The 12,885-nt window shown below is 37.3% G+C and overlaps 1 protein-coding gene and 1 long non-coding RNA gene across 4 annotated transcripts in view; both read right to left on the bottom strand.

The window, feature by feature from the left end:
• Positions 1-434: 434 nt before the first annotated feature.
• LOC138429129 (uncharacterized) lies at positions 435-2,093 on the bottom strand. Its single transcript, XR_011252696.1, has 2 exons — positions 1,218-2,093; positions 435-665 (listed from the first exon to the last, which is right to left on the bottom strand). It is a non-coding gene; the product is annotated as an uncharacterized lncRNA (long non-coding RNA).
• Positions 2,094-3,783: 1,690 nt separating this feature from the next.
• Positions 3,784-12,885, bottom strand: part of ANKS4B (ankyrin repeat and sterile alpha motif domain containing 4B) — a 48,495-nt gene continuing 39,393 nt past the window's right edge. For all 3 annotated transcript variants that reach the window (XM_069570297.1, XM_069570296.1, XM_069570295.1), the window contains one exon: positions 3,784-5,713. In XM_069570297.1, the coding sequence (XP_069426398.1) occupies positions 4,639-5,713 (1,075 nt within the window). In that variant the 3' untranslated portion in view covers positions 3,784-4,638. The remainder of the gene's footprint in view (positions 5,714-12,885) is intronic.

Here is a 12,885-nt window from a genome sequence, read left to right as displayed (position 1 = left end):
TCGTGTTCACTCCCTGAAGGCTCTCCAATGGCTGTAGTTAATTTTTTTCTATTTTATTAATTGAGATACAATTTACATACCATAAGTCCACATTTTGAAGTGGTGGATATAATTCAGTATTATTAGTATATCCACAGCGTCATGCAACCATCACCACTGTCTAACTTCAGAACATTTTCATCACTCCAAAAAAAAAACCCAGTACCCATTAGCAGTCGCTTCCCATTCGTCTCAGCTTCCAGCAATCTACTAATCTACTTTCTGTTTTTATGGATTTGCCTTTTCTGAAGTTTTGTATACATGGAATCATATATCACGTAGTCTTTTGCTTCTGACTTCTTATTATTGAAATTTCAAGGAACACAGAGCTTTCTCTATTGCTCAGAACTCCTTTGGTCACGATCGATAGAGAACACAACCCAAACTACCTTAAATTGAATGAATGAGTGAGGGATAGAATTTATTGGCTCTTGTAATTCAGAAGTATATAGGTAACTGGAATCCAAGGGTTCCAATTGTTATCAGGATCAGGACCCAGTCTTGCTCTTCTGTTCCTTGGCTCTATTTTCTTCAGTGTTGGCTCCATCATCAAGTAAGCTCTCCCCTGATAGTGGCAGGATAGGTACCAACAGCTCTTGATTCATAGCCTGTCCTCTTCAGCAGTCCTAGCAGAAATAGACATTCTCTTCCTTAACAGTTGAAAGTCTCAGAATGGAGACACACTGGACCATCTAGGGCCTATGCCCATATACATAACGTAGTGGCTAAAGGAAATGAAATACTCTGGCCAGGTCAGATCCAGGTAACTATCATCACCTGGGGAATCTGTTTCCCCTATTATCCAGGCCTGGGTCACATGCCCCCACCTTAAATTCAGCAGTACAATCAGCCCATCTGACCACATAAGCTAACAAAACAAAAGGAGTCTCTTACCAGAAAGAGGGAAGGCTGTATACTGGGTAAGCAAAATTTATAGATATACACTGCAGTGTCAGCACTGAAAAGGCTGTTAAGAATCATGTAGTCCAGCCTCTTCAGCTTACAGATGGGGAAGCTGAGGTGCAGGGGTGCTTTTCTCAGGTTCCCTGAATCACTAACAGAGCTGTGTTGTCCATGTCCTGCCAAAGACCCATTCAAATTCTCCCTCTCTAAGGCTTGCCTAGGCTGGTGCTAAGTCAGCAGAAAGAAAAGCATATTATTTTGCTTTGTTTTCTTACCCAAATTCCTCCTGGCAGGTCCTCTTCATGCTCTATGTAGCTTAGCCAAAAGTTTGGCATGTCAGCCAGGTTGTCTAGCCTTTGCACTAAAACAAAATACCCACATGATCTACTCTGCACACCTCAAGTGACTATGGAATCTTTGGGGGGATCTTAATGGTCACAACTCTAAGGAATGTGTAAAGAGGGTGTCTGATAATGAGATTACCAAAAACACCTTAATTCATTCATAGATTTCTTCTTTCATTTTTAAGAGTTCCTACAATAATTCGTGCTAGGCTGCTAACAGGAAAAAATAGTCCTCACCCCAAAGAGCACAGATAACTCTCCCCAGCTATTTAGAGTTAGGGCAGGAAATGGATCTAGAATAGACTGTGCAATAAGAAGTTCTTTGCCTTTCAAGGTTACTCTTTTCCATTTCACATTGCCCATCCACCTCAAATGCTTGCTTTGTGAACTACTGAGGTCGACAAAAATCCTAGGAATCAACAGACCAGAGTAATCTGCATCCTGCCCCCAGTCTAGGCATCTCATCCAGTTGTTCAGCAGTGTTTATTGATTATCTGCTCTGTGATGCATTGGCACTTGGTGAATATCAGTGAATATAAGACAGAGAAAATTTCCTGTCCTAAAGGACTTTACATGGTAGTAGAGCAGAACCTAGCTTCTCTGCTAGGGAAGTGGGCAGAGGAGAATTCCCAGGAGCTAGAACTCTTTAATTTGCCTCCTTTGTGCCTTCATGTGTTAAGTTGTTGGTTTTGTTTAGTGACTATGTCCAACTCTTTGCAACCCCATGGTCAGTGGCCCACCAGGCTCCTCTGTCCATGGGGTTTCCTAGGCAAGAATATTGGAGTAGGTTGCCATTCCCTTCTCCAGGCAATCTTTCCAGCACAAGGATTGAATTCAGGTCTCCTGCATTGCAGGCAGATTCTTTACTGTCTGAGCCACCAGCAAAGCCCTCATATATAAGAGCCAAAGTAATTCTGTTTGGTTCTTACACTTTAAACCAATTTTGCAATAATCACTGATGTAGAATTTACCCTTTAAGTGGAACAGGAGTTACTCAGAAATGTAGATGAACCTACGGAGTCTATAAGCTGGAATACTTTAATAAAAATATAATGCAACCATTTGGGGGGAAAAAATACCTAACAACCCATGTTAGCCTCACTGTTTTATGTTAGTAACTGTTATTACATAAAAGGATTATGTTTGCACCTTTCTTTTTTTTATTCAGCAGTTTAATTGAAGTTTTATGTGAGGTTTTAAAATCTACATGTTCTTCAAATTCATATCCCTTTTCTCATCACAGAATTCATGTAAACTCCAATGGAATTTTCCTGGTGAGAGCTTCCAGTCCTGCTGGGCAAACATCCACTTCCCATATTTCTGAGCAAATTGTTACCTCTCCAGTAGGGCAACATGGAAAAATTTCAATTAGAAACAATCAAATCCCATGAAGCAGACTAAATCCTATAATGCTGAATTCCAGTAACATTTTTGCTGGCCTATCTTTTCTCATTTTCCCCAAGAGTACTTTTTCTATTTCTTATTCTGTCTTCCAAGTACCAAAGCTGGTTTCCAGCTCAAAATTCTTTGTACCACCCCCATGCCACCTCTCATTTGCTATAATACATCATCAAGCTTTCTATATTATTTTTAACCTCTAACTGATATACAAAGCACTGCTGTAAAGCATCCTTTTTTTGCTAACAGTAGAACTCTCCTAGTGGTTTATATTTCTCTTATATCTTAACAGTGTCTCATCGGGTAGATTCTGGCATCTACTTGGAGAGAGGATCCTGGCCTCTACAATAATGAAATACTAATAGAGAAGGACTCAGACACTACTACTTTTTTTTGAATGCCTTCTAAAATTGCTTTCATGTACATTATTTCATGTACAATTGCAGTTTATTCCAGAACAATGCAATGTGATATTTGTAAACATAGTAATCCCGTAGTGTAAAATATTTATTCAGTGACAACTTTCAGTCCATTGATTGAAGAAGAATGTACCAGTTGTTCATCAGATTTAAGCATTTGTGTCCTCCATGGTTCCTCTTGAAGTAACACAAACAGCTGTGAATAAGGAAGCATGCTGAAGCTATATCTATGTTATACACGTAATCAGTGGTAAATTCCATTTAATGTATGTCTGGCTATAAAAATCCAGTGAAGCTTAACTATTCAAGTAGGGTTTCATCTTGAATTTGAGATTACCATTCAAATAACAGCAGCAGTGTTAGTGTTGACAGTTTATATTGTAGAACCTACATGTATTCAGATGTGCAGAAATGGTGATAGACAACAGTAAATAAGATATATATATATAATAACCATACAAAAATTCAACTTTTACAATTGAATTTTCCCAACAAAGAACCTAGATTTCTTTTTCCTTTTTAAGTTTCAGGAGGCACTTAGGCTTAGGAAAAAATCATCTAACCATCTAAAAATCATCTAATCTTCTTTTCTGTATTTTTATTTTCCACTCCCTGTCTCTCTTGTCTTAAGGATGATCTTATTCTGCTAAGACTGCTGTAACAAAATATCACAGACTGGGTGGCTTAAACAACAAAACTTTATTTTCTTATAGCTCTGGAGGCTGGAAGTCCAAGATAAAAGAGTTAAAAAGTTTGGTTTCTCTTGAGGCTTCCTTTTGTGGCTTTCAGATAACTGCCTTCTTGCTTTATCTTCACATGGCCTACTCTTTCTCTTCACATAGCAATGCAAGCACATCACCAGTGTGTCTACCTCTTCACAGGATGACTGGAGTTAGAATCCCTAGACTCAAGATCAGAAATTAAGCATATAAATTTTGGAAGGACAAAATTTAGTCCATACAGGTACCGTACATTCTATTTCATCTCTCTCTCTACCTGACATTCTCTCTGTTCCCAAGTAGGAATGTTACAGACCCATTTCTATTACTTGTAAACATGTAAACATCTACTGATTGGGGTTAGACACATTCAAGTTAGGCATCAAGCCACAGGCCAATGGAGGAATTTTAGTTTCCATCAACAGGTAAAGTCATGGAGCTAAGGATCAGAAATTAGGCAGCAGCTAGAGTGATAGGAGACTATAATTTTAAGTTCAGAGTTAGGAAATAAAGTCTTTTCTATTCTCTGTCATCCATTCAATCCTTTCTATATTCAAAAATATCAAAAAGATAATTGAAGAGAAATGTCATTTCCTTATTCCCATTTCTTACCTCCTTGAGTGGTTTATATGAATTTAGGTACAGAGTATTTCTCAGAGTAGAAATTGGGGCTTCTCTCTTAGGTGGACACCTCCAAAACCCTAGAAATCCAGTAGTCTGGTATTGGGTATAGAGTAGGTATTGCCTGGAATATCTCCAGGGGGCCGCAGCATCACCCCCACCTCTACAGACTCACCCCATTGACCCAACCCTCCATCAGAGGTTGGTGTCAACCAGCTGCCCAGGCTGTTGTAGCGCCCGCTTCCTTCTATTTATGGCATTAAGAACTTTCTTCCTGGGACCCAGCTGCATGTGTATGCTCTGAAGGTCCTCATCAGAGCAAAGCAGCAGAGCTTCCAGATCAATTTGCTCTCTCATGAAAATAGGAAGGAATTCTTCCAAGTAGTGGGACTGCAAGAACACTTCCAGGGCAGTAGCATCAACCACGTCTTCCTCCCATTCCACTTCATCCTCATCCCAGGGCAGATCACCTTCATGGTTGTTTTCCTCTCCCTCTTCATCAGCCTCAGCTTCTCCTTGCCTCTGAAACAATTCACTGGACATTGTAAGCCCCAGCTCTCTCCTGCTGTCTGAGATGTCTTCAGGGCTGAATATTCTATTCCTTCCAAAAACAACATTTCCTAGACCTGGACGGTTGAGAATGGATTCGTGTTGCATACAGCTGTCCCCCTTTGCAGACAACTGGAGCTTCTCTATGAAGTCCCCTGAGAATTCATCTTCCTCATCCTCTCTGAACACTTCCATCACATTCTTCTGTCCACTTCTGCTCTCATTCCCTAACTGCTCTGCTGTATCTTTGTTCTTCTTGAACTTAAGCTTGAGGGTATCTTTAATACCCTTAGACAGTGACCCAAATGTGTTAGAAGCAGAAGCATTTGAAAGCAGTGACCTAGTGAAAGTTCCCTTGGCAGAAGAAAGAGTCCCAGATTCCTCCTTGCTGTATGTGCGGGCCATCTTATTTTGGTGCTTCTCCTGGAGCCTCTCACACTCTTTGATCTGCTTCTTGACATTCTTCTGAGCCTGCTCCTTCTGCCTGGTGACTTTCTTGGGGTTCATGATGTTCTGGGCAGTGGCAGCCTTATCCAGAAGAGCAACACATTCATTCTGCTCTCTGCTGGCAGCAGCATCCAGTGGAGACTGTAAGTCATTGTCCAGAGCAAAGATGTTGGCACCAAAGTTGATCAGGAATGAGACGCAGTGGGCATGACCATTGGAGGCTGCATAATGTAAAGGAGTATTTCCCCAGATGTCACATCTATTAGGATCCCCTCTAGAAGAGAAAATATAAACAATACATACTAATTTTCTCTCTGAAGATGAGGTCTAAGAAATAAAAAAATAAAGAACAAAATGCAAGCTAATCTTGCCTTGACATTGTTACAAGATAACTTTGAAAGCCCAGGTATGTCACATTTAAGCATCACGTGGCCAGAAACAATCCATATCTACCCTGTATCTCATTTTTCGAAGCAAAAAAGCTTTCTAAGAAACTCCCAAAATGAGTAACTTTCATATCTTATTGGCCAGAATCAGATCACATACCTAGGAGAAAGAAAGTAGAGCTACCTTATTTATCTAAGATCAATTAGATGTTTCCCCTAGATAGGATTACCCCATGCTATGCTGGTAAATGTTAACAACCATCTCATTAAGGGAAAAGAATCAAACACTGATTTATATAGCATGTGGTGGTAAATACCCCACCACAACACATTTTAAGCACTAATATGACATTACTGGACACAGAATTTGGAAGAGAGGCATAGTAGCTATTGATTATAAATTATTCCCACCACATAGATATTTAATAGATGTATGCAATCTTAAGAGCAAAGATAATAGTAAAATGTGGTAAAATAATTATAAAGGAATAAGTTTTGAGTATTACCTTTTTAATATAATTTATTAAATTTAAGTTTATATAATTTTATTTTTGTTTATCTGATTCAGACTTCCTAAAAACTTAGCAATCATCTCTCCTGAGCTTGTTAGATAGAGCTGGTTCTGAAACCATATCCTGTACCTTAAAGGATCAAGGTTCATAAGGTAGAAACAAGATAGAAACAAAAATGATAGCATCAAGAACACCAAACCTGTTTCACAGAGTACCAGGGAAACCACAGATGTGGAAACAACTTGCAGAAAGCCCTTCCAACTGAGCATGAGCATCATACAGACGCCCCAAGGGACCTGAATGACTGATAGTGCACTCTGGATATCACAGACTGAAAACCCATTACATGTTACATACTGGACCCTTTCACCTCTAAAACTGCACATGTAACCCATGAAGAGGCATGAAGGACTGTCCAGCCTTCACTCTTGAAACTTACATTGAAACTTACACTTACTTTCCATCATTTGTTTCTAAGCAGCCTCCTCCTCTTTTTCCTTACTTCCACAGTAAATACCCCATTCAAAAGCCAGTCAAGGAGATGAATCTAAAATAGTGCCTCTTGTCTCGTTTTCCACCCTTCAACAAAACCTTTTCTCTCTGCAAAGACCATTGCCTTGGTCTTTCCATTGCACAGTGGGCAACAAACCCACTTGCTCAGTTACAGTTCCAGCACACAACTGTTACCCTCCTCTGAGTCATAGGTAAGGAAATAAATAACAACAAAACTGGTTTTCCAACAGCAAGAAAGAAAAGAGGAATGGATGTTGGGCAGGAAGCAGTGTCTAATATAACTAATATTTGTACAAAGCGTCTATTGATTCTTCACTTTACTTTCATGTAATAATGAATGGTTTGGGCATCCCTAATGGCTCAGATGTAAAAGAACCTGCCTATATGCAGGAGACCCTGATTTGATCCTTGGGTTGGGAAGATCCCCTGGAGAAGGGAATGGCTACCCACTCCAGTATTCTTGCCTGGAGAATTCCATGGATAGAGGAGCCTGGTGGGCTATAGTCCATGGGGTTGCAGAATCGTACATGACTGAGTGACTAACACTACAATGGTTTAAGGTAGAATTGGGGGCAATATTAGATAGCATTAAGGGTACATGGTAGGTAAAGAAGATTTGTGGAATGAATGTCTACTAGAATCCTGCCCCAGGCTAAATCACCACCCTTTGCCCTTCTCCTGTGAGGCCTTAAGTTACAAACAAGCATAAATGAAAAGTAATAACTTACTGTTAACTATGGCTCTGACCCCAAGCCACTGTTGAGAACTCTGATAATACAAGTACTAAAGGGCACCTTCCTTTGCCCTAGTCCAGACTCCAAAATCAGGATCTCTGCAACCTTTGGCCAGGCTAGCCCCATGGGATGGCAGGAGAGAGAGTCTGAGAAGGTGTTTAACATTCCTGGCAAGCAGCAGGTGAAACAGGAGAAAAGGTCCATGCCCTTGCACCTGGCATGTTAATACACTGTGTCCTTCTGTTCCTTGCTAGTTAAAGTTTGGTCCATAGACCAGCAGCAGTAACATCACCTTCAAATTTGTTGGAAATGCAGAATCTTGGACCTCATCCCAGACTTCCTGAATCAGAATCTGAAGTTTAACAAGATCCCCAGGTTAAGTTCACTGCAGGTTAAGACCTGCACTAGTTAAGGTGACCCAACCAGTGTCCTGTAATTTAGTGAATCAGATTTGTATTATAATTCTTCCATGGGAAACTTTGGTTTCTTCATGCTTGTTCATTACAAAGCACTTACACATTCACTGCCCCCACCACCACTACCACCAATCACAATCTTTCTCTTAAAAAAGAAAAAGAACAACTCTCAGAAGGGTAAATAAGACCAAGCACTCAGTTGATTTGCCCGCCAGTTCACTGCAGTACACTTTGGATCAGGCCTGCCTGCATGTCTAATGGTCTCCAACACAATATGGTCTTATGTTAACTCACCTCAGCTTTACATTTTATCTACAATGAGGCCTCAAGTTCAGTTTTTCTAGGACTCATTGTCCTCATCTATAAATTGAGGATAATATTACCTACTCATTGAACTATAATATGAATAAAGTCAACATACATAAAGCATTAGAAAAGCGCTTGGTACATAATGAATACTAAATAAATTTTACCTGTTATCATTTCCTTTGACTCTAAACTCAAAACATTTAATTTCATATTTTTTTTCTTGTACCCATTCTGGTAGATTCCTGCAACACTACAATAACTCTTCTGGCCTTTCAACACTTATAATCTTAATTTGTCAAGTACACCCTGCCCTGTTTAGACAATATGTCTCAGAGGGCAAAAGCCGTGTGTTTTGTCCTGTGTATGGTATCTTCCATATCTCCTAGCAGATGTCTCAGAAACAACCTAAAGAAGCCAAGATGTGATGTAACTAACTTAATGGGGCCACGTCTTTTTTTGTTTTTGTTTTTTTTTCCAACGAAGTCATAGTTAAGTTCAAGCTCCATCTAAAAAGAACAGGCTAATTGCTATCCTGAATAAAAGCAGACACAATATTGCCAGAGCTTCCATTTTCCAAACGAAACCAGAAATCTAGAATTTCAGGTGAAGCTTTTTGATTTTTAAATGTTGGCTTAAATTTAAGAGAAAATTACAGTGAGGTCCAAATTAAACATGCTTGTGGGCTAGAGCCAGCCATAAGGTGACAGTTGGCGACTTCCTTCTGAGGAGAGAGAACAGCAAGTGTAAGCAGATGCACATATAGGTGATATTACATGTTTGGGACACCAGAAATATACTCAGTGTGGCCAGAGACAGAGGAAGGGAAATAAGTTCAAAGAGGAAGGAAAGAAAATGAAACTGAATCTAAGGAAAGCAAGTATTAAATAACACGGTTCTGTTGCACAACCCTTTTCAAAAGGAGTCTGGTCAGTCTGCCTGATTAGTTGTCTTGGATCAAGAGGCCTTTTTCAATCTTAAAATAGTTGTATATCTTAGGGAAGCACAGTACCCTCAAAGATGGAATTTCACTTTTCATTTATTTTAATCAAATACCACATTCAAAAGACTTCAAAGAGAGGTTGTAAAACATCTAAGACATTACTGCAAATATAAACATATGGGTTAAATTTGCCTGATATTAGATTGGGTAAGTTAAAAAAGAAATTATTGAGAGGAGTGAGTTTGGGTGAGGATGTGACAAGTATAAAGAGGTTGAATTAAATCCACATGCTTCAGGTCATAAAACAGTGGAATTTTCCCCACCCAAGGGAACTTAAATGATCCTTCAAAAATGGGAAGAACATGAAGAAAACCTGAGGTGACCCTTAAAGATTGTTCCTCTCTTAAGAAACACAAAATTCCAAATTTAAAGATGAACCTGTCAGTAAGCTGATTCATGAGTTGCCCTGGAACATTTAAGCTACTTCCACTTGCAGAAATTCTATTTACAGACAACTTTCCAAATTGATGTACTACTTACATTAAAATTTTTTCTATTGACAATTTGGGGGTTCTTCTTAACTCTGTCTTTCAATCGGTGTCCTTCACATTTTTTGATAGAACCATTACACATCCCTGTCCAGATATTCAAAAACTCATCCCCCTCATTTGTTGATCTGAATCTGATATTGATGTCATATTGTTTCTGTGGTCTAAATTCATAAAATTTTTATTTGATTTTTTTTCTATCCCCTTTTTTCCCCAAAGAGAAACTCAATGAAAAGATTTTAAGTAATCATATTTTGCCCTTGCTTTTTGGTAGATTAGTACACTTTGGAAATAATTTTTAAACCTGGATTTTTATTATTGTTGCAAAATAGGCAATTTTCTTTTATTAAATTACTCTGAGCATCTGTTCCATTTCAATTTCTCCTTTTGAAGTTGATTTGATTTTTTCTGGAGTTGTTCTCAGAAAAAAAATCACTTTTTCAAAAAATGTTTTTCTACATAAGAAGGAATATTTAGACTCATTCATAATCAAATAAATGCAATTGAAAGTAATACACCACCATCTGTTTGCCTATCAGATAGGCAACAAATAAAAAGAATAATAATACTCAGTTTTGTCAGGAGTGTGAGGAAATGAATACTGGAGGAAGCATAGAATGGTTCAAATTTCCTGGCATAGTATGTGCCAAAAGACTGTAAAACATAGTGCTCCTTTGAATCAACAATTCTGCTTTAAAGAATTTATCCTGAGGAAATATCAGACACTTGTGCAAACATGGGTCATCAAGGATGCTCATTCCATCTTATACAAAAACTGGGTTCAAATTAAATGTCATGAACAAATAAATGATTAAATAATTGTAATGAAACTATAAAGTAGGATACCATATAGCCACTGAAAATAATGTCATGGATCTCTCCTTTTAACTGCAGATGGTCAATACTGTATTATTAAGTAATTAGAAATATAATCCAGAAGAGTTTGTATACTGTGATTGCCTTTGTGTGTGTGTGTGTGTGTGTGTGTGTGTGTGATTGCCTTTTTAAGGGCTGAACAGAGGTATATTTAAGTGTATGTTCTTAAAGGGAAACATCTGAAGGAATATATACCCAAATGTTAATGACTGAGAATTCATGTGATTTTTGCTTTATTAAGTATATTTTCCAATACGATGTGAAATGTTACAAGAAGTTTGTATTCCTTTGAGAATCAGAGAGGAAAAAAATTATTTTCACTTTAGAAAATGAAACTTTAAAAAACCCATGCATGTTTTAAAAGCAAAATTAAATTCTGTATAACTGAGGCCATCTTCCCAATGTAAAACATGTAATTATTGCTTTCCATCTTTAAAAGTAAAAAAGGAAGAAAAACAGTTTTTAACAAAGCCAGAGTATGGATATTATTGCTTGCCACATGATCCATAATTCAATCAGGTAGAGACAGAAAGACACTAAAATCATCAGATTGCAGTAGACCTCAATAAATGATTAACATCTAAATTCCATTTTTGATTGGTTTTACTTTTTAGCCCCCTTAAATGTAATGGGCATTTTGTTCTCACACAAGTGCTTAAAGATTGGCTATGATCAAAATCTGCCTGCAATGCAGGAGACCCAGTTTTGATCCCTGAGTTGGGAAGATCCCCCTGGAGAAGGAAATGGCAACTCACTCCAGTATTCTTGCCTGGAGAATTCTATGGACACAGGAGCCTGGTGGGTTACAGCCTATGGGGTTGCAAAAAGTCAGACACAACTGAGTGAACAGCACACACATGCAGTGATCAAAATGGGTGGTGACCTGTGAAAACCTTTTTATATAAGACATTTTTATAAGTTTATACCAGGCCAACTTAACAGATCTTAAATGATTCTGGAGTGAAGGAAAAAAATCTGGGATGTATTAATACTGATCCAGAAGACAAGAGTTTAGAAGGAAGGACTAACCAGGGTTAGAATGTTGATGCTCATAATCAGTTTTTAATAAATACCAAGCAATGGACTGGATTTTGACATTATATTGAGAGAAATTACCATGCCAAATAAATACATAAAAAGTAGATTATATATACAAAATGCTTAGGGACAAATGACTAGCCACTTGGAGAAGACATAGTTAGATCACACTCTCAAATCTTAAATCAAAGAAATAAAATATGAGCTATTTAAAATTAAAAAAAACTAAAGTACTAAAGAAAATATGTGTCAATATATAGGCATGACCTCAAAGTTGGAATTACATAGTAAAATTGATAGACTTAAGTACATAAATATATATATTTAAATTTATATTTTCACTGATATTAAATATCTGATGTCAAAAATATGAATTATGATTTGTGAAAATATTTGGAAATACAATGACAAAGGCTGATATTCTAACTTTAAAAAATCAATGAGAAATGTTGAAGACTCCAATATATAAGTAGGACAAGGTTATAAATACTTAGCTCACAAAAGTGGAAATACAATGACTTCAAAATATAAAAAAATTTTCAACCCTGCCAGTAACCAAAGAACATTAATATATTGTGCATTGATATATCATTTCAAACCTACAATGTTGACAGAAATGGGTGCTCACTTTCTAAAGAGTAATTTGTCAATAGACACCAAAAAAGTCTTTAAATGGTATACGTGCCAACTGATCCAGAAATTTCACTTTGAAGTATTTGTTCTCAAGAAAACATGAGCAAAGATTTACGTACAAGGATAATTATCACAGCACGATTTAAACCATGGGAAACAAGCTAATTGTCCAAAAGAGAGATTGACTAAGAAATATATTTATATTTTATATTCATTAACTAGAATACTAAGAAGTTCCTGATAATTAAACTGTAAAAGAATATATGCTGACATGGAAAAAATGTTTATGATATATTGAGTTGTAAAAAACAAAACAAAACAAAACTGCATACCACACAAAAAGTGTTTACTTAGTATACTATTTCATGTATATGTACAAATAGGCATGGATAATTATTTATATATAATATATACATTTTAATATATATGTGCATATATTTGTGGGTTCTATATATATTTTAGACACACTATATATTTGACATAACAGGATATCTTATTCTTTATAATCTGTGTGCATACATATAGTTTAATTTGGGGGGCT

Source organism: Ovis canadensis, chromosome 24 (assembly GCF_042477335.2).
Source record: "Ovis canadensis isolate MfBH-ARS-UI-01 breed Bighorn chromosome 24, ARS-UI_OviCan_v2, whole genome shotgun sequence".
In the NCBI taxonomy this organism is placed as follows: Eukaryota; Metazoa; Chordata; class Mammalia; order Artiodactyla; family Bovidae; genus Ovis; species Ovis canadensis.
Note: the sequence above shows the minus strand (reverse complement) of the source record. Positions and strands in the feature narration are given on the sequence as shown.